Here is a 22,374-nt window from a genome sequence, read left to right on the forward strand (position 1 = left end):
TTGCAGTGCATGATTCGTTGGCTGGTAAGGTAGGGACAGACCAAATCTAACTAACATGTCCCTTTCAGCGCCAAAGAGGTAGAGAACACCTACCTGGGGGAATCGAGTGATAGTTGGCTAGTTCGATAGTAGCGCTCTCTGAGAGAATCAGTGGCACCCAAGGAGGGATGGGGGAAAAGAGGATAAATGGAAAAAAGTTGGTTAAAAAAAACTTAAGAGTAGAAATTTGGATTAAATCCAACAGTTACTGGAGTTTTGCCCACTACTGACAACTCAGTATTAGAGTTTTACTGCAAGAATCTGCTGATTGTCACAGAAGTGTGACAAAGTAGTTTTAAATCAAGAAATCAAGGGAGGGTACATTTCGTGTTTCAATTGCTAAGCAAAAGTTATCTGAAGGGTGTTGTAGATGTGCCTTGTTCTATCTGTCAAGTCAGGTTTCTTTCACTTCGATTAGGGCTGTCCTGTACAATCTCTGTGGATGTGTTCAGTGGACCAGCTACTTACGTGTTATATTGATGACTCTAAGCAGATTAAGCAACAAGCTTGCCAAGTGGTGGGAAATGTGTGATCATCTTTTAAATTGCAATCCCCTCCCTCCCTGACAAGCTGCCCGTCAGTCGCAATCTATTTCATGCCAGGTTTGTGATCTCTAAGCTTCCTGACCCTTGAGGCCTCGTCATCCGGATGAAGCTCGGTTTGAACTGGAAGAGGAAAGTACACGTTCTGCGGCTGCCTGTGATCAGCTCTGCTGTTACTTCTTCTTTTCATTTAGTTGTTTTATTATTATTTCCGTCTCTCTCTCTCTCTCTGGGTGCAAATGGCAGAGCCGAAGTGGAAGCGACAGAAAACCTGCCTTCCCATTTGCTCCTTTCATCAGCCGGTGTCGGGGACCCGGGTGAAGCAGAATTACCCTGAGAGTGTGGAGGAGGCGGTGTGCGGGCTCATCACCCTCTTCTACCAGGTTTCCTACCGCTTCCAAGCTCTGGTAAGGCGGCTTGAAATGTGCTGGGGCTGAGCTCCTAAGACAAGGCGAAGAGGTTGCGATGGAGCTGGGCAAAGTGGGGGCGGCGGGGGGCGGGGGGCGGGGGGGCGGTGGTGGTAGCGGATCCGCCTCCCCTTATCAAAATCCAGAAGAGTCGGGAGAGGTGTCTTATTACCTCCCTCCAGACTTTGCCTGATTACTCAGTACTAAACTGCTGTTTTAATCCATGTAACTGGAGTCATCCCTGCCAGACCGTGGGCAATGCCCTGCAATGGGACCTGGTCAGTACAGGATCCTGGCGCACGGAATTGCAGTTTGAGGGAGTTTCTGCTGAGAATGAGCAGGAAGAGTTCTTTACAAACGGACTGCCGGGACGAGGAATAAATGTTAGTTTGTGGCGGGCGGGCGGGGGTGGGGGGGGTGGTGCTCAAGTGACCTGACCCAGTGAAGCAAAACACTTATATTGCAAAGCCAATTAAAACATGTGGACCTTTTCAGCGAGTTTTTGAAAACAAGCTAATTTCATTTTTAAACCAAAATGGATAAATAATGAGCAAAGCTGTATTCTGCACAGTTTTGAGGATGCCTATTCAGCAGTAAAACAACCCTTCCCCAAATTAGTTTTATTTATTAAGCTTCTAGATCAAGCAAGCATTTTTCCTTCAATTTTAATAGCATTGATTCCAGGGGAAATTGATATGAGAATCTTTACGTCTGCCTGAGATTTAATCTCACTGCTAAAATCAGGGATTACAAAGTGCCTAGGATGGTCTTTTAAGCTTCCTGCAAACTATAAAACTATTCATTATTTTAGAGAAAGTGGATCCTCTCTCATGTCATCTCAAAACATCCTTGCAGTGAAAGAAATTCAAATAACAGTCAAGGGTGTGAGGATGTTTGTGTGGGGATGGGTTGGGGGAAAAGGGGGGGGGGGTGGGTGGCAAACCACATGTGAAAGATGCTACTTGGCTCCAAAGTATACTGGAGTGACCAGTCTCAGACTTGGCTACAGTATAAACACACCTCAATGAGATGAAGTGTTACCAGCATTTTTCATTTGTTAAGTTCTGTGATTACTTTTATTCAGAATTGGATTGTAATACAACAAAAGAGGCCCTGGGGTCAACATACACTTTAACTTGAACTTCAATCACTGTGCTGAAAACAAAGAGAGGCTTTCATTGGGGGCAGTAGATGCACTGAATTGAAAATAATTGGAGGTGGTTGGAAAAATGTATCTTCTGCAGCATTCTGGATTGTCAGTACAGGATTGGCCAGAATTTCATTTGAAAATATGCTGCACCCAGCAATTATTGTGCTCAAGGGAGGAGTTTATCAAGGAATCGTCAAACATAAAGAGTCTAACTCTGTGAATCATAAAGCCATTTACACACAAAAGGAGGCCATTCGGCTCATTGAGTCTATGTCGACTGTCTGAGGAACAATCAGTCTGTCCTATTCTCCTACTTTATCTCCATAGCCCTGCTAGTTTTTTTTAAAGTTTCCCTGCAAGTGTCCATTCCAATTTCCTTTTAAAATCGTTAATCATCTCAGCTTCATTCACAGGCTGCAAGTTCTAGGAAATTAATTACCACTTGTACTTAAAGATTTTCCCTGGTGTGTACATAGGTACTAATTTTGGGAGAAAAATATCATAGTTGATTCAAAAGTTAATGTTTGACTACAGATATTATCCAGAGGCTGGTAGATGCATATGATAATAGTTAGTTGGCAGATCTAAGTTAAACTGACTTATTCATCACACGGTGCTCAGTTATGAGAAGGTTTGCTTATTTTTAATGTATAGGGAGATGGAAGCAATTGAGTTGAAAAAAAGTGACCAGGCACATCTTGAGATCTGTAGCATAAGGTGCCAGTGGTGTGTGACGAATCACTGAAGTATGTTTTTGATGTTGTATCAGTGCATATTCATTTAAGTTTGAACAGAATATAACTTTATTGTCCATGTGGAAATTTGTCTCTTCCAGTGTAACATAAAATCATACAGTAATTAGTTTAAAAAACAATGACTATTTCATGTATACCTACATCCATACATTTATGCATTTAAAGCTTACGTGTTATATATACATATATGGTCCTAATATTTCCTAGTTGATAAACACAATGGATATTTCAGTATCAAACCATACATAGGAGAAGACCTTTCTTTCTCCTTTACAACATGCCTAAAGCCTCTTTGACCAAACTTTTGGTCACCTGTGCTAATATCTCCATTAGTAGCTTGGTGTCTAATGTTTTGATTTATTATGCCCTGTGAAGTGCTCTGGATTTTTTAATACATTAAAGGCACGATATAAATACAAGTTGTTGTTCTGTGCTGTGTATCAGTTGTAGCATTCTAGTTGAGCACTTGTGAGAGAAGGGCCATTTACCCCACTTCAGATCGTTATCTTGGTGTTCTAGCTGAAAGCTTCTCTTGTATGTCTGAAGTGAGATTGTGCTAATTAAGTAGTATGTGGACCGTCCTTTGTTCAACAAAATGAAGAATAGCGACTTGGGCAGGTATTGGAATGCTGTTAAGGCCATCAAACTGCACCGTAGCAAGCATTAGGACCTTCAGAATGGGAGGAAGGTTAGAGCAAGATTAGGAATGGATATCAAGAATTATTGATAGTTTTCCACAAAGACCTTTGCTCTGTACGTCACTACAATTGGTTATCTCAATATCACTACGTCAATAGTGAACTAAAAAGTAGCACTCTATATTGCTGAGGCTCTACAGAAGATCTGACAAACTGTATCGTTACCATGACTGACAGATTTCCACTGTTACAACATTAATGTAACAGTGTCAAACACAGAAGAAACTCACATTTCTTGATAGTTGGGAGTCAGAGCTAAGCAGGAATCGGAGAGAAATTGGAGAAGTGATATGCTGCCAAAAGGACTCGTGGAATTACAGAATCCTACAATGCAGAAGGAGACCATTCGACCCATCAAGTCAGCATCAACCACAATCCCACCCAAGCCCTATCCCCATAACCCCATGCATTTGCTCTAGCTAGTCCTCCTGACACTAAGGGGCAATTTAACATAGCCAATCCACCTAATCCATACATCTTTGGACTGTGGGAGAAAACTAGAGCACCCGGAGAAAACCCAAGCAGACACGGGGAGAATGTGCAAACCCCACACAGACAGTAACTCAAGCCAGGTCTCTGGAGTTAACCACTGTGCCACTGTGCTGCCCTTAAAGGTGGGTTTTAAGGTGAATTTGAAGGAGGGAAAGAGACAAGCTGGAGGCGAAAACATGGTGATGAAAAGAAGTACTCCACTGATATAATGTGTCTGGAGGGGGAAACAGCTTAGACCAGAGTCAAAGAGTAGAGGAAACAAACAATGAGGTAGGGCTGACGGAACAGCAAGTATACAGAGGGATGTGTAGGCACGGGGAGGATTTTGAAATTAATGCATTTAAGAATGAGAGCCAGTGGGGCTTATCAAGCACAGGACCTGCTGGTGAAAGGAACTTCAGCTGGGATAGGAGTCAAGCAGTAGAATTATTGGATGAGTCGGAGTTTAAGAAGAATAAAAGTTCTGAGGCCTATTCAGGAAGTTATTAGAAAAGTTGAGTCAGAAAATAGTAAAACAGGGATGAGCAGTTTAACAGAAATGAGGACTTGATAGGATGAGAACAGACATTTCAGAGGTGGATGTTAGCAATCTGGACAGGCCGAATGAAAAATCTGAAATTCAACTCAAGATGGAACTGAACACAAAGCGAAATAGACCATCAATTTGAACATATGCAGAGGTCCAGAAAGGAGGAGTTGTGACCAGTGTGGTTGAGTCAAGGCAGTATAGATAAATGAATGGTCATATTAAATAGGCCGGGAGTCAAAACATTAGGGCTTTTGGAAATACTGAGTTTGATGAGGGAAGGGTTGGAGATGGGAAGCAAACTAAAGTATTGTGAGACAAAAACAGAAAATGCTGGATAATCTCACCAGGTCTGACAGCATCTGTGGAGAGAGAATAGCACTAAGGTTTCAAGTTTGGATAACGCTTCGGCAGAGCTGATGAAGGGTCATCCAGACTTGAAACCTTAGTGCTATTCTCTCCAAAGATTCTGTCAGACCTGCTGCGGTTATCCAGCATTTTCTGTTTTTGTTTCAGATTCCAGCATCTGCAGTAATTTGCTTTGCTTAAAGTGTGAGGTTGGAGCTAGAGTTGGGAGTAAGAAGGATATGGTCAGGATGGCTATAGAGACTGGGGAAGTCCTGTATTCCATCTTGCATTTTGACCCAGTTTTTACCTCAGCCTTTGCTTGCACATACTGCTTCCAGTGCCCTAAATGTTTAGAGATAAGTCTTCAATCTTTTCTTCACCTGATCTCTGAAACCTCCTTCAGCCATGTATTTCTTGTTGCATTGATCTATTTTTTGACTGATATTTTAATCAGCCTTTCTTTCTGGGATGACTTCAATCAGGCCATTGAGATTGTCCTATTGGAATATGAACTCCCTAGTTAAGGAGTCAGTTGATGAGCCAATCAGGGATCCTTTTCCTTGTATTTAAGTGGGAGTCTTAGTTCGTCTGATGCTTCTGAAGGTAGACTGCTGACTGATAGCACTCTGTGCACTGGTGTTGGAATTGTGAATAGAGGGATTTTGGTGAAGGGACTTTTGCCTCTGAAGACTTATTACACTTTCCTTTGTACCAGCATCTCAGCCCTGATACCCTAAATCCCTTCCACTTTTGACCATCTGAAGACCCATCTTTTCAACTAAGCTTTTAATTCATTGTTCTTTTCTTTATTTCAATCCCTGCATTATAATTTGGGATAATGTCTACATAGTGAGGTCTAATTTATGCTGTTAATATTATTAGAAGTTTCATTCTTTCAACACAGTGTTAAACCAAGGTCCTGTCTGGCTGTTCTGGGGGTTTGGAGAAGGATAAGTGATCCCAGGGTAGAGGTCAAAGAGAACAGATTTCTTTTGGATAATACTTGTCCCTCAATTAGCACCACTAGAAACAGATTACAGGTCTTTTGCTTCATTAGTATTTCTTAGGCCTTGTACAAAATAGCTCCTGCACCAGCCTATATAACAATTACCACATTCAAAATAATTGTTGTGCATGTCATACATTGCTATATAAATACAAGAATTCCCTTTTTCTTTGTACCTAGCAGATCCACTGTGACATTTTTCTTTTCATGGAGGACAGAATGTTTGTGATATATAGTTTCAAAAATGAATGTATAAGGTGTATATCACTCTAAGCCCAAAGTTCAAATATATCCACAAAGGAAGCATCCAAATGGCAAGACAACAGAACCAAATGCTTTCTCAGGTACCTGTAACACAGGCATCTGCCTGACTAAATAGAAAATCATTTAGATCATCCCAAAAATACAAATCAAATCAACTTATTTCTGCTCTATCAACCTCCACCCAATCAGCAGCAAAGTAATGAAAGCAGCCATGAATGGGATGACCAGGTGACATCTAGTCATGAAGAACATGCTGACTGATGGTCACTTTGCATTCTGCCAGGAAACAAAACCTCATCATAGCATTGATTCAGGTGTGTACAGAGGAGCTGAATGCCAGAGGGGAAGCCATTGAGGTAGCACTTAATTGAATATCACACCAAGGCAAAATTGAGATCAATGTGCCTCTAGTGGCTAGTGTCATAGTTAACCCAAGAAAATTGTATGGTTGTTGAAAACCCAATATTGCAGCCCAAAATACCACTTCTTCAGGAAGTGTCCTGAACCCAAACCGCTTCCGCGATTTCATCTGGGGCCTCTCCATCATAGGGTCAGGAGTGGAGCTGTTCACTAATCATTAGACAGTATTTATAAAATTAATGCAGCCCACATTACCATATACTTGGGCTTGAAGAACATCCACACGTAGGCAGATAAATGACAGATGACATTTGCACAACCTAATTCAGTGTCTGTTCATGGCCATTTCCAACAGTGAATGGACCAAGAATAGATTATTTGGGCATCGCGGAGGCAACAGTGCTCTGGCTATGACTGAGTAGGTGAGGGTGCAAACTATTTCTGGGCTGTTGGTCCCTCTTTTCGCTCATGTCCTTCAGGATCTGAAGAGATTAGATGATAATTTCCCCTCGTCCTGCATGCTTCAGACAGTGGCGATATTTACAATTCTGTTCATTTCTGCACAGCTCCCTGCCCGTCGGAGTCACTTCAGATATTCAAACTTTAGCCACGGTGTAATTTTGAATTCTCCAAAAGCTTTCACTCTGGGAGTGAATCACACAATAATCACATGCTGCACCCAAACACATTGTTAACACTCTCCTTCTCAAGTGCTGTCCGTTTATGTACTCTTAAGTTAGTCATGGGGCAACGCCATCAGAATTTGAAATGCCCTATAGTATGAAATACCTTACGTAGGCGTTAAGGACAAGTTTAAATCCGCCCGAAGTGAACAAGGTAAAAAGGTAAAAATTTCCGCCTCAACTGCCTTTCAGTTTTTAATTCATCATAACAGTGTATGGGGTGAAAAAAAAACAGCAACAATTGCCACTGGATTCTCGGCTCTGCTGTAGAGAGGCAGAACTGTTACCACTCCTATAAGTGAATCATCCGTCAAGCCACTGGATCTAGGTCAGTGCTGAGATTATCCCTTCCTCCGGCTGTGGCATATGAAAGGACAAGACTCACACAGTCCTCACTCCTAAACTCCACTGGCGAATCCGTATTCATAAGCTCCAAGAAACTAATAGGAAAAACAAGTCGTTTAGAATTGTGTATTTTTGTTTTTGGAGCTAAGCTTTTTGTATTTTCCAATATTTATATTTGGTATTTAGTATATCATAACAATGATACACTTCAAAAAACATCTCATCGGCTGTAAGACGCTTCGAGACGTCCAATGGTCGTGAAAGGTGCTACATAAATGCAAGTCTTTCTTTATTAGCAGCTGATTGATCCCCAGAAGTTTCTATTTTCTATGTACTTTGGGTCTGTCAATATTATAAAATCACTGTCGGTGAAATAATGGCGCCACAGCTGGAGTCCAGACTTGGCCTCTAGCTGGTGGTCAGTTGACTTGTCTGGTGACCGCCGCTCACTCTTTGTTGTTTTCTCCTTCATTGCCAGGCGGAGATCTTCGAACAAAACGATGTGGCTTTGCCCAGAGTTTCTGGCTATTTCCGGCAAGCAGCGGAAGAGGAGGAGCAGAACGCCGAGATCTTACTGGAGTACCAGAAGGAGCGAGGGGGTCACTACTGCGCCAAGGACATTAAGGTATTGGTAAGTGTTCGGCCAGCATATAGGCGAGCTGGCCGGTCATGTAGATCTGCCGGTACTATGGCAGCTCACGTAAAGAAGAATGCAGTCCTCCCAAAGCGGCCAGAACCGATATAGATTGCACAACATGGAATATAACTTTTCTGATACATTCGATTATCACAGTGTCACCCAGTTCAATACTCTGTATAGCTGAAGAATCTTTAGTAATCTTGGAATAAGGGTGGCACAGTGGTTAACACTGCTGCCTCACAGCGCCAGGGATCCGGGTTCGATTCCCTGCTTGGGTCGCTGTCTGGTGGAATTTGCACGTTTTCCCCGTGTTTGCGTGGGTTTCCTCCGGGTGCTCCGGTTTCCTCCCACAGTTCAAAGATATGCGGGTTAGGCGGATTGGCCATGCTAAATTGCCTCTTAGAGTCGGGGGACTAGCTAGGATAACACATGGGGTTATGGGGATAGAGTTTGGGTGAGATTGTGGTTGGTGTAGATTCGATGGACCGAATGGTGTTCTGTGATTCTATAAATGGTATGCTACAAAGAACAAGCAGTGAATCTGAGGTCATTCATAAAAAAAACCATTAGCTATGGTCAGATTGTGGTCCTTCACTTGTTCTAAGTCATCAACCAGTATTAGATGTATTTTTTTCCTTGAGTACATAGAGCAATGAATTGTTTTTCACTCTTACGTTATCATGTCAGTGAATTAGTGGGAGGAAGATTCAAGACCTGTTTGCTGGCCATTTGATCAAATACAAAAATAAATGACAAAAATAAGGCAAGGGAAAGGAAGAGAATGATTTTGTGGTTCCATATCCCATCTGAAATTGCTGTCTTATTCAATTCTGAGAAGTTATATATATAATATTGTATATTATATATTATGTACATAATATCCTAGAAGTTGATGACTTTTTTTAAAGTACAAGCAACCATAAGTTTGATTAAAGCACAAAAACTTCAACATGTAAAGAGAAACTACAATAGTTATTTTACCCGGCTATTTATTAATACTGAGTTGCAAACAGTGGTCCAAAAGGTTCAAAGGATGTCAAAAAAATGACAATTATACAAAACATTGGTGAGATCACATCTGGAGAACCGTTTGCAGTATTTCTCCTTATTTGAGGAAGGATGTAAATGCATTAGAAGCAGTTCAGAAAAGGTTTACTAGACTAATACCTGGAATGGGCCAGTTATCTTCTGAGGAAAGGTTGGAGATTCCAGATAATGCTTTGGGGACTTGGGTTTGAATCCCATTGGTGAAATTTGAATCCACAAAAAGCTGAAATTAAATGGATAATGATGCGTGTGAAACCGTTGTCATAAAAAACCCCATCTGGTTCACTAATAGGGAAGGAAATCCTGATCTGGCCTATACATGACACTGGATCCACAGCAATGCAGGTCACTCCGTTCAAGAGCAATTAGGAGTGAGCAATAATTCCATTAATGAATATTGTCCACAACCTAAAGTACTTTGGGAAAACTGCCTTTGTGTACTAAATGCGACAGTTCTGCACTCCCTCGGTAATATATTGGAGTGTTAAAATTATTGCAATGTTAACATCGCCTTGGGATTGTACCGATGGTCTGCCTCAGAAAACTCCAAGAAGTAGGCTTCCTTGACTTTGCTGAAATTAGGACGGGCCAGCGGGAAGATCCCACGCATCCAAATTAATCTCCTTTACACGACTTTGTTTCTGTTTTTTCCTGTTTCCTTGCAGAAACCCGGGACCGAGTCGGTGCAGAATATTCGCCAAGCGCTGGATCAGACAATCCAGCAGTGGAAAACGGTGGCCACCTTCTTAGAAGAACTCTGTGCGCTGGGCAAGAGCTGCACGGACCCTCATACCACCAGCTTCATCCGGAAACGTCTACTCATCCCCAAAATCCAACAGATCAAAGTAGCTGGCGACCTGATCACCAACGCTAACCGGCTGGGTTGTACAGATGAAGGGCAAGTTAGCTTTGGTGAATACCTCATTGACCGGCTGCAGGAAGAGTTGCAGAAGTCACCTGCCTGAAAACGGTTACCGTTTTTCTTACGTCCCATAAAATGCCAAAGATCACAACTTTTCTATCTGCATTGCATCCAGCTCACGCCTTTAGAGAGATTCCCCCTTCTTCTAAGCTAATGATTTAAAACAAACATTTTATAGCGTTTTCTAAGATTTTCTTAAGATTTCTAAGGTTCCTTAAGATTTGATTTTTAAATGTGAACATTGATAAATCACGGAGATTAAAGGTTGTTCCCAGTAAATTCTGCACGCTACATTGGGGCCCCAGGTAATCCACACTTTTGGTAGAAGTGTATTATCACAGACAGCTATCAGGATAGAGACCCACTCAAAGTATTTAGGTACAAAGTCTCCAAGTTACTATTTTTAGATTTAATTATAAAGAATGACTAGAGACGAGAACAGGATTTTGTTTCAAATATGCCCCTATCCCTTTTTACCCAAGTACATCAGTTAATGTTATCTTCCTTCAATTAATCTTATCCTCGATAATGGCCCATATCCTCACACGGGACGATCACTAAAGAGATTCTCTTCAGGAAAGGGACGCCTCTTTCTCCGCAGATGCAATGTGGGTAATCCCAATGAAACCGCACCATCAGAGATTGGTCTTTACTTCCAGATTCCTGCAACTGCACACAATTACAAAACCAAGACAGTTACAAAGTCTGTATTATCTACAAGCTTTGGTTGCGTGTAGTCTCTGGAAGGGACCAGCAGTTGTCAGCCTGTATGTTTGATGTATCCAGTATATATCCTCCGCGTGGGCCAACCTCTCACTGCATTTATGTCGCTTCCTACTGTATCTGGAAAACGTTATGTTTCCACTTAATTCAAAAGTCGAGCTTTTTATTTTTGTCATTTTAGATTAGGACAACTTGACAATCGAGATGTGTTAAATGCTACGGCCGCACCTTTGATAAACGAGTTTGCTAACTGCTCTTGAGCTGGGTATAGCAGTGTATATAGCTGGACTGCATTGCTTTGAACTGTTCCATTGCAGTAATTACATTTCGGCTCAGAGCGGGGATCTTACAGGTAAAAAACAGTGTTAAACACACTCTGCAGGTGGGGTCTGTGTGTCACAATCAGGTGGGGTAGCTTACTAGGGAAGGAATGAAATCATTTTATATAGCTAAGGGATATGGCGGTGATACTCGGTTTTACGCTATAAACTAGTTCTCGATTTGTACCAACTCAGGGGATTAAGGTACAATAGTTTTTTAATGCGTGTAGTGAAGAACTTTGATGACATCTACAGCCTTTCATTTTCTCTTCCTCATTCGCCTCCCCCTCCAGAAGCCAGGAAGGGATTTTAAAATGACGTGGAGGGGGGGAGGTTCGAGCAAGGTTCCAGTAGGGGATAATGTACTCTTTAACAGCTTCCCTGTACCGCTTCAGATCCCCCCGCAGGACCTTTGTCTTCTGTTGACACCCCAGAGGCACCAACAGCAATGACAAGTGCGGGCGTCCTTGCAGTGTCATCCAGTCAATACTACAAATATGTTAGCACTAAAATTCAAGTACGGTTCTTCCACCTATTAAGTCGAACGATTCTATCGCAGTATATATTTTCTGAAAACAGAGTTTTTTGAAAGCTATTTTCTAAATATTTTTCATACAGCTCCTTTTTAAAAGTCTCGCTTAACACTCCATCGGAGGAGGGGTTTACAATTGGTTCGGTAAACTGTATTGTGGAACTGGCTCACAAACTGCCTCTCTCCAATCGCCATGTGCCCGCAACGAGATGAATTGTGTTTCTAGGGTTGTTCTGGGTGGGTTTCGTTTATGTCGGTGGAATTCATCTCCCTGTTTTACAATGGTTGAGATACCTTATACTTTTTTGTGCCCAGAATCAAATAAAGACTCTGAGAAAATCCGTGCCTCGTTTAATTTATGTCCTAAAATCAGCAGGTGCCGCGCATTCACGTTGCTCATCTTTAATGGATTTAAATTCATATCGCAGAATGTTTTCATAAACATTCTATCGTTGTCTACCTCAGTCATTGACAGAATCAATATAACCCTTAAAAATACACTATTCACATTATTGGCGAAAAATTAATAATTGAAGACAAGTTGTGTAGAGTTGCCGCCACAGTTACAATTCCAACTCGCAGCCCCGGCTGTTCCCAAGTTACTGCACCTATCTCTCAAACGTGCTGCGCAAGTCCCACTAAATACCTGTAGCTGCAGGAGGTTCTAACTGGCAGTGCCAATTTGAGTTGGCCGGTTGAATGGTGACTTCTGACGGGGAGACAGTGAACACGGGAGGATAATTGCTCCATTATCTTGGGAAGTCGAAGTTCTTTCCCGGGCTTTTGGGAAGGTACAATTAAAGATACCGGAGTTAGCCATGGGGAGAAAAACAATCCCACAAAGTGTCAGGCAGACAAGTGGGAATTCGCAAACATTCCTCTTTATTCAGTGGGAGCCCTGGCAGACTGTCCCAGTGTCGCTGTATGCCTGACATTGTCGGGTATTGTTCCATTGCCAGGCTCGCGTGATAATGACAATCCTTATATATTAGAGAAACGTCCTACACACGGACGCCAAGGAAATTGGTCCCCAGACCGAAGGAGGGGTTAGAAGTGACCGACAATCGGAAGGAAAAAGGCGAAATCTCCAGCTAGAAGTTGGAGGTGGAGGAACTTTGGAGAGTGAGATCTGGGCGCCACTAACGGCCGGTGAAGGGAGAGGGCCAGAGAGACTGGGTTGAAGAAGGTTACACACTGGAGATGTCGTGAGTGCATTAAAAGGGGAAGATTAAAATATGAGGGGTTGGGGATGGAACTAGGGAAAGATATGGGGAGAGGGTTTTTGGATAACCCGGAAAGTAATCTAGGAGAGCATTGGAGTCAGCGGATTTGGAGGTGATGTGGGGATGCATGGGACGTTCCTCTGTACTGTTGCCCTGTCACCGCTGCCGAGTTCTAAACAGCTGGCGACTTCTGTACTAGCTCACTCTTCCACATCAGTTACCAAGTTTGGGGAGTGTCATTCATTGAAGACGCAAATATGTGCATCTTCAGATAAAATCCCACAAAGTGTGAAAAGGAGTAACAGATCCGCACAAAGCAGCCAGTTACTAAAAGCAGAATTGGATTCATGGTAAAACGAGATCAAGGATCTCACTCGATTCCTCCACACAGTGGATAAGGGCAACGCGAGTGGTACACCCGAGCACACAGCATCATGTAAACACCGACAGAGCAACAGAGGGAAATGGATTCGGACACACAACCCTATATGAACAGAAGACAAGGCATGTCTTCATTTACCAAAGAAATAAAATACTGTTTCATTAGGACAGCGCGTGGCATTTACATTTCAGCCAGTCACTAAAAGCTAGCCCTCCGAGAGTGGGTGATAGTTATTCACTCACGTTAGTGTGGGGGAAAACCTTATGGGGATTCCAAGCGGAGTGCACAAGCCTGCTTTTATTGGTGGGCGGTGCTGGACTGTGATTATGGACAGATCAGTAATTGGACAGTTAACTCCATCTACCGGATTTACCCAACATCTCCAGTGTTGCTGGCGGCAGAGGGTCCCGAGGAAAGGGCTTCACATTGCTACACATAACGGAAAAGCGGCCCGGCAAGCAACCTGTCAGCTTATATCCTGCACCTGGGATTGGGACATGGGAGGTGATGGGGAGGCGGGTGTAATGATTTCTCCACTTGGATTGAAGGCACCGCTTCTGGAAGGCGGCATTCTGCTTTTCATATACCTCTTTGAATCAGACCCCGAGGATGTCACTCTATCCTCATGCCTTCCGCTACAGAGATTTTTTAAAAGTGCAAAATCACCCTTTTTTTCACTCTTCTGTTTATCTGGTTATAAATTGGATATCAACGTTCAAAAGCATCTCAAATTCTTCAGATAAGTGGAAAACACAGCTCTCTAGTCTTCACACTGCGTCTGATTTTAGAATTAAAATGTAAACACCTACATTTAATTTAATAATCCGATAATCTCTCGTTCCGCAAGATTAAAAGATTTTTTTAATAAATAATATTCTAAATTAATGATTCTACTCAGTCAAATAGACTGTTGAATCATTAATTTAGAATATTATTTTCTCAGTCTATTTGACTGAGTAGAATCCTTTAAATATGGAATTCCACTTGCAGCAAACGCAATTGCTTCGTGAGATACGGGCCGTGTAACCACAAAATAATTTACCTCTCCATCCACCAGTTCACATCGAAGAAACGGACTGCACAGCAGTTGCCCTGTTTAATTGAGTTCGTTTGAAAGTGTTAGTGATGTTGAAACAACGCCGAGTTCCGGGACTCTTTGACACTGCTCATTTCGTTCGCGTCTTTTAACGGGAACATGCGAAAAAACGTATTTTTTAAAAAAAATGAGCAAAGCGATGCCGGCGATGTTTAAAATAGAAATGGAACAATGTTAGAGTTTAACCTCTCGAAACATTAAATAAAATCAACGGATGCACGCAAGTGGTTAACATAAGTTGTTTTTAATAAACGCTCAGGGAAATTGCACTTGTCATCCTGGCAGGAGGAGAAGTAGGAAAGTTTTTTTTGTAGAGGGGGCTTTATGTTGAATGGTTTAACACTAAGCAGACTGGCTGAGTGACCCAGCCACAGGGAGCCAGGGCCAATGGGGAAGGTGGAAGCCCCGGACCCTGAATAAGGCAGCCGCCCGCCACGGCTATCTGATTGGTTAATGGGAGATTTGGGGCGTTCGAGGATTCAGCTCCACAACCCCCAGAGTTGGGAATAAATAGGGCAAAACTTTCACTGCACTGAGCACAGGTACCGACCGGTACGAGAGACACAGCCAAAGGCAACACAATCAAAACACTATCAAAGAGGAAACGAGAAAATAAAGGGGGACAGACAGATCCTTTTAAAGAGAAGTTTATTAAGATCCCAGATCGCCTCGCTCCCATCATGGAGATAACGGACACCTCCTTGTGCTCTTTCTCCTCTGCCGATGACTTCTACGATGATCCCTGCTTCTCCACTTCGGACATCCACTTTTTCGAGGACTTAGACCCCAGGTTAGTCCACGTCGGGCTCCTCAAACCCGACCAGGGGCCGTCCGAGGACGAGCACATTCGAGCCCCGAGTGGGCACCACCAAGCCGGTCGTTGCTTGCTCTGGGCTTGCAAGGCTTGCAAGAGGAAAACGACCAACGCCGACCGCAGGAAAGCGGCCACCATGAGGGAGAGGAGGCGCCTCAGCAAAGTGAACGAGGCATTTGAGACGCTCAAGCGGTGCACGTCCACCAACCCCAACCAGAGGCTGCCCAAAGTGGAGATTCTGAGAAATGCCATCAGGTACATCGAGAGCCTGCAAGCCCTCCTGAGAGAGCAGGACGAGAACTACTTCTCAGTTATGGATCAATATAGTGTGGACTCAGATGCCTCCAGCCCGCGATCCAATTGCTCAGATGGAATGGTAAGAAATGTCTCTAGGATATCTGGACAGATACGTCCACAATATCAATATTGAATGGGATAGGGTCAATGAAGGGCAAAGTGTTAACTCAATTCCTTCTTTAACATTTGAACAATTGATCTCTGACGACTAAAAGTGTTTTCAAGGTTTTGTTTGCCACGATTTATTGTGAATAGACGCCACCAAAGTAAAAATATAAACATTAACACTCCTTGTATCTAAGGAATGTTTACTGGCAGATTTCCAGACTGTTTTGTCTGTACTTTAAAAACCAGATGCAAGAATACGGTTTAATTCCCATCTCATACGAACCGTTTTAAACCTATCAGCTGCCGGACATCACACGAGACGCTGGACACATCAGTTCAGGGTACACTGTGACTGACCCTTGTCTGCTTTTCCTTGTGTTTTGTTTCTGCAGTTGGATTACAGTGGACCCACGTGCAGCAGGAGACGCGGTCACCTCGACAACACCTACTTCTCGGAAACGCCAAACGGTGAGTTAGTGTGATTGTGTGTGGGTGGGTGGGTGGGTGGGTGGCTGGGTGAGGGGAACAAAACAACAACAAAATAAATCAAAGAAATGAGACGCAGCGGGATCCCACCCTGAGAAAGAAGCTGTATTAACCATCCGCTGACCAATTCCCAGCCAAATGTTCAGTGTAAATCCTGTGTATGGAATCGTGTTTGAGAACGTTACATTTAGTGGTGATGGTGGGGCGGGGGACAGGGGGGGGGAGCAAAACGCTCTCAATTTGACACATCTGACAAGTGGTGTGGAGGGAAACCATGAAAGATTATTTGGTTTTCAGAGATACCTCCCATACTGCATTTATATTTTTTGCCCTCCAATATGAAGCAGGAATAATGTTGCCCAGTGTCAAGATTTTATCTTTATTCCCTCTGTTAGGAAGTTGCATTCGATTCGGTAGTTACGAAATGATTTGCTGTTTCTATAGCTCTATGGCTCGTGGGCTCCGTTCAGTCGAGTTCTTGACCATCTCACTGTCATATGTTTTAGATTCGAGAACGGGCAAAAGTTCCGTCATTTCAAGCCTGGACTGTCTCTCCAACATCGTCGAAAGGATTTGCACGGATCGTCCGACCTGTCCGGTGATGATAGTCCCCGGTGGCACGATGGGAAGCCCCACATCTCCCCGGGAAGGGGCCACTTTGAACGACCCCACAGGAATGATGCCATCGCCCGACAGTGGGACCCGCACCGAGATTCCCACTGACAACCCCATCTATCAGGTGTTATAGAGGGCCGAAGACAGCCGCCGGCCCCGGCTCTGTAAATCGACGGTGAGGATTGAACCCGGCTCTAGAGAAGGCGGCACTGGAGAGAATGTTTCCTAACCAGAAAAAAAAGGGGGGGAGGGTGCAAGTCGTCCAAGAACAGACTGAGAACCTCCAACCACATGTACTAAAATCTAATCGATCACACGTTTAATACTTGTCTGCATTTAGGAACAAAAACGTGTTTCTTTTTTTCCTTTTTTTCCTTCTTGAAATGCATCCCAAGAAAAAAAAATCAAAATATACAAAACACAACGTGGACCACTTTTTGTAAAGCTTTGTGTATACATGTAAATAAGAGTTGCCTTTTGCCAACCATTGAAATATTTAATGTCGCTTGTTTATAGAAATGCTTGGTTTGATGTGCCAAACTAAATTTATATATTTATATATATTATCTGTGTGAATGCCAAGACTGTTTCAAGAAATACGAAATAAAAAGGTATTTATAAAAAAAAGTGTTCCCTTTTCTGCACTAATTCTAGTACTCCTGCCAGTGACTTGTAGCAGTGAGAAATTTAACTGTGTTTAAGTCACATAGAAAGAAGCAGAGGTTTGATTCAGAGGAGTGTTTGGCACATTGTATGACTGTGCCTCAGATTGAGAGCATTTTGAGTTGGCCTCCACCATCCCCCATCAGAGCTTCTAATTGCGACTGGCCTGTCACTGAGGGAGAGTGCTGCACTGTCGGCGGTGCCGGCTGATATTATAATTTCTTGCCTTGTTTTCAGTGGATAAAATCCAATGGAATTTTCCTGGTGTCCTAGTCCCTATTTAACTTTCAAGTCAAAACTTTTTTTTACACCGCCAGTGGCTCGCTTTGGAATGCACTGCCTGGAATTGTGGTGGAGGCAGGTTCAACAGAGACATTCAAGCGGACATTGGATGATTATTTGAATAGAAACAATGCGCAGGGGCGCGGGGAAAAGGTAGGGGGATTACACTGAGCCATAACGTTCATTTGGAGAGCCGGTGCAGACACGATGGGCCAAATGGCCTCCTTCTGCACCGCAATAATTTTGTGAACACAATCTAAAACACATCAGTTGTCCCAGTCTCAAATTTGTCGGCAACCTTACATTTCAATAAAACACTTTGGTGGCTGTCAGACGTCCTGTCGATATGCGCACTGAATTCGTTTTATAATGAAAAAGAAATAAAGCGATGTTAAAATAAAACTCGGCTTAAGTCCCATGTTCCTATTCCGAACACTCTGAAATTAACAACAAATAAGCATGGTATCGCTCTCGAACTGTCTTAATCTCATCTACCGCTCACAATCGGTCGGACATGTAAAACTAAAGCCTTCAGCCTGAAGTCCCCCACACCTTTAAAAAAAACCCCAAGCTCCAGAGGCCCGGCTTAGCAGCAGGAATTCATCAAGTCCAAGGTCGCTGAAATGTGCCTTTCAAAGCAGAATGGATAGATTGGCGCAACGTGATCTCCAAAACATTGCTAAGGATCCCAAAATAATGGCACACTGCAAACCGCGGGGCTCCAACTTAATTCATCCTCATCAATATTACAAGACCAGAGAGGCAGGCGAACAAGCCAAGTGTCCGAATAAAAGCCACAGGTTATTAGCCCCCTCCCCTCTCCCCAAAAAGCGTGTTTTAGCTAAATTAAAATGTAGTTGAAAACAGAGGACATTGAGCGCGGGTGAGCAACCTTCATTCAAATTCGCAAACAATCCCGAGGAACGGATTTAATGCTGATTTAAGTCGTTCTTGTAACGACTACTTTCATAATTGTGTTATTAGAGGATGGACTGGGGGTTACAACGGCTTGGGGACTTTGTACGTGTCATTTTTAATACAGTTTTTAAACAAAAGTGAATAATTTGATAACTTAACCCGCGGAGACTTTAGGCCTTCTGTGAATGACATTAGCCGCAGGCCAACAGAAATAGCCAGAGATCAAAGCTCAGCATAAGGGAATGGCAGGGGTGGGGGGCGGGGGAGGGATCTTTATCCCAATCTTCATTCAGCGTTATTTAACTCCACTCGGTCCCACAGCCGTGTGTAAAGATGTCACTCAGACCGCAAACACTTTGAACACATTGCATTTCTTGATTCTGCGCAAAACCTCCCCGTTTGCAAAATTGATTCAAGTAATTTCGCGGGTGAGATGGTACAACGCTCGTTTTTAAATATTACACGCGTCGATCATTTATTAATACTGGAACAGGTAAGATGCCCCCGACTACATTTGGTCGAAAAGCTTATTCCAACAACTCCTTTCCTTCTCAATCTGCTGCCTGTTTGCTGAGGCAGGTTCCAGCTTCACTACCCACTGCTGCAACCGTTCAAGAGGTCATTCGAAAGAAGTGTTACATTATGTGGAGTACTATGCAGAACAGATCTGGGCCAGGCAGTCCAGCAATCTATGTTGCCGTTAGAGCTCATTTGGGACGTCCTCCCATCCTCTTGTCATCTAACTCTCTCATCATAGCCCTCTACTCTGCCGCCCCTTTCCCCCGCTCCCTCCCTTCCCCGCCGGCTTATCCAATTTTCCCTTTCATGCATCAAGATATTAGCCTCATTTTAGCCGCCACATCCACACTCCCGCCACTCAATCAGTGCAGAGTTTTCCTCGGTATTCTGTGGTCGATTTCTGACTTTCTTAGCTTATATTAACGGCATTTAGTTTTGCTCTTTCCAACTATTGGGAACTCACTCTCTGCGTCTACTCTACGAAATATATTTTATACTTTTAAAACTTTCACTGGGTCAACCCTCAGTTTTCTCATTTCAGCCCGTTCACCCTTTCCTGACAGGATTAACCTCACACTACTTGGATTATCCCGATAAAATTATGTTTTTGCACACTCTCCAGTGTCTGAACTTTAGTACATAATAACATGTTGTATACAATGTATTAATTTTTTAAATATAACATTTCGAGCAGACATGTACACAGCGCTTCAGCTATTATCTGCCGAGTTCTAGAATTTGTGAAACGTTTAAAGACGTTTCCGGTTCCCGTAAAAGATCGAGAGAACGAAGAATCATTTTCTCTGCTGTCACAACCATTACCTTGAGTTGAGGTCAAGCAGTTCGACAGAGATCGGGAATTGAATCTAGGGTTAACTTCCACTGTTTTTCCATCACCCAACATAACTTTAGCAGAAGTGCAAGGTAGGTCCTACCTAAATGGAGGAAGTGGTTGTTTAAGCAGGTTTTCGGGCGGGAAATCGGGAAAAGTCCTTGCAAAGTCAACATCCATTTCTCTCAACAAGACTGACAGAGCCTTTATTCAAGTCAGCCACCAGGGGGTGCTTATATTATTCACACACGTTTTGCTCAGGAGCTGGCACCAGAGCACATAATTTCTCTTAATGTATTGCAAAACATTGAATGACACGCTTTCAATCACATGGTTGTATTTTGCAGATAGAATATCACATGGGATGTTTATCTTATGATCTCACTGTGCAGCACTTCTCACTAGTACATATGTACCAATCTTGTTTTTGAAGTACTCGTAAGGTTGAAATAATTCTCATCCTCGCACTGGTTTGATTTCATTAATTAAAAAAAAAGAACATTTTACATCGAATGAACAGGGACATATACGTAACCATATATACCTAATTATTTGGAATAAACATTTAACTATATACAAAAAAACCCAGAGGGATAGACAATTATCTGTATACATTGTACCATATTGTAGTTTTACCTCAAAAATTATAACGGGCTTTCTTTTAAAATTTGGGATAGATTATATAATTACAATGCAACTTAGTTGATAATGCAATGTGATATAAATGATGTTGAGAAATTCAGCACCTGAGACCGTTATTTATTTTCTCAGGAATCAATCATGAAATCTCAACATATATATAATATGAAAGATACATATATTGATGCTGTGGTATACACTGCTACCACTGTGCGTCGGTGGTGAAGAGAATGAATGTTAAAGGTTGGATTCTGTCCTATTAGAGACGATCATTGCCTGGCGGTTGCATGGCATGAATGTTAATTGCACTTATCAACGCAACCCGAGATATTGTCATGGTCTTATTGCATGCGGACATGAATTGCTTCAGTATCTGAGGGGTCATGAATAGCGCTGAACATTACACAATCATCCACAACCCCTACTTCAGATCTTATAAAGGAGAAAAGGTCACTAATGAAGCATTTGAAGATGATTGGGCACAGAATTCAGAGGAACTCCTGCAGTAATGTCCTAGGGCTGAGATGATTGATCTCAAACAACTTTGTGCTAGGTATGATTCCAACCACCAGAAAACAAATTTCCTTCTGGTTCTCATTTATTCAGTTTTTCTAGGGCTCCTTGATCAAATGTAGTCTTGATGTCAAGGGTGATTATCCTCACCTAACCTCTTGAGTTCTGCTCTTACGTCCCATGTTTGGATTAAGGTTAAGGTCAGTGCTGACTGCTCCTGGTTGAATCCAAACTGAGCATCTGCGAGCCATTTATTGCTGCACAAGTGTCACTTGATAGTATTTTCGACAACACCTTCCATCACTATGCTGATGATCGAGTGTATACCAATAAAACATTAATTGGTCAGATTGTATTTGTCCTGCTTTTTATGGACAGGACATACCAGAGCAATTTTCCACATTGCCAGGAGATGACATTGCTATAGTTGCATTTGAACAGCTTGACTGGGCGCAGCAAATTCTGGAGCACAATTCTTCAATGCTATTGCTGGAAATTGTCAGTCACCATAGCCTTTGCAGCTTCCAGTGCCTTCAGCATCTCCTTGGTTGAAGACTGGCATCTGTGATACTGGAAACCTCTGGAGGAAGCTAAATGGATCAGTCACCAGAAGATGGTTGCAAATGCCTTACCTTTTGCACTGATGGGCTGGGCTCCTTCATCATTCAAGATGGGAATATCTGCGGAGCCTCCTCCTCCTGTTTGTTGTCTATTATCCACCACCATTCATTCAGGACAAGATAATTGCACAATGTCCCAGACTGCAGAGCATAGAGCTGACCTGTTGGTTGTAGAATTGCTTTGCTCTTTCAAGTGTATGCTGATTCTGCAGTTCGGCAAACAAGTAGTTCTGCGTTGCAGCTTCATCAGGTTGACACTTCATTTGTAGGTGTGCAGATGCTGCTTCTGGCATCCACTCTTTAACTCTTCATTGAAGCAGTATTGATGGTTGAACCAAGGTTTATGGTAATGGTAGAGTGGGAGATATAGCAGACCAGGAGGTTACAGATTGTGGTTGAGTACAATTCTGTTGCTGCTCATGGCCCACAGTACTCATTAGTACCCGGTTTTCAGCTGCTAGATCTATTCAAAATCTATCCTATTTAACATTTGGTAGTGCCACTCAGTACAATAAAGGGTATTGAAAAATATTCAAAATAGCAATCCTGCCATGGACAGGTGCATCCG

General features: G+C 42.8%; 2 protein-coding genes and 1 long non-coding RNA gene across 6 annotated transcripts; 2 read left to right on the plus strand and 1 right to left on the minus strand.

The window, feature by feature from the left end:
* Window positions 1–603: 603 nt before the first annotated feature.
* On the plus strand, window positions 604–12,138 carry LOC145343847 (ferritin light chain). 2 transcript variants are annotated; one of them, XM_080190284.1, is made up of 3 exons: window positions 604–988; window positions 8,094–8,240; window positions 9,968–12,138. In XM_080190284.1, the coding sequence occupies exons 1-3, from the start codon at window positions 821–823 to the stop codon at window positions 10,265–10,267; spliced, it is 615 nt and encodes a 204-aa protein (XP_080046410.1). In that variant the 5' UTR covers window positions 604–820; the 3' UTR covers window positions 10,268–12,138. The 2 variants fall into 2 exon arrangements, with proteins under 2 accessions (XP_080046410.1, XP_080046409.1); XM_080190283.1 differs by having other exon boundaries at window positions 605–988; window positions 8,094–8,246.
* LOC145343848 (uncharacterized) lies at window positions 2,959–20,224 on the minus strand. Of its 3 annotated transcripts, none has more exons than XR_013886810.1 (3): window positions 20,138–20,224; window positions 9,423–9,525; window positions 2,959–3,563 (listed from the first exon to the last, which is right to left on the minus strand). It is a non-coding gene; the product is annotated as an uncharacterized LOC145343848 (long non-coding RNA). The 3 variants fall into 3 exon arrangements; XR_013886809.1 differs by lacking the exon at window positions 20,138–20,224 and adding an exon at window positions 14,447–14,942; XR_013886811.1 differs by lacking the exon at window positions 20,138–20,224 and adding an exon at window positions 12,446–12,538.
* On the plus strand, window positions 15,044–17,409 carry myod1 (myogenic differentiation 1). Its single transcript, XM_080190281.1, has 3 exons — window positions 15,044–15,690; window positions 16,112–16,187; window positions 16,712–17,409. Exons 1-3 carry the CDS (start codon window positions 15,181–15,183, stop codon window positions 16,951–16,953), a joined length of 828 nt encoding a protein of 275 aa, XP_080046407.1. The 5' UTR covers window positions 15,044–15,180; the 3' UTR covers window positions 16,954–17,409.
* Window positions 20,225–22,374: the final 2,150 nt, after the last annotated feature.

This window comes from Carcharhinus amblyrhynchos, chromosome 6 (genome assembly GCF_965287045.1).
Source record: "Carcharhinus amblyrhynchos chromosome 6, sCarAmb.v2.hapA, whole genome shotgun sequence".
In the NCBI taxonomy this organism is placed as follows: domain Eukaryota; kingdom Metazoa; phylum Chordata; class Chondrichthyes; order Carcharhiniformes; family Carcharhinidae; genus Carcharhinus; species Carcharhinus amblyrhynchos.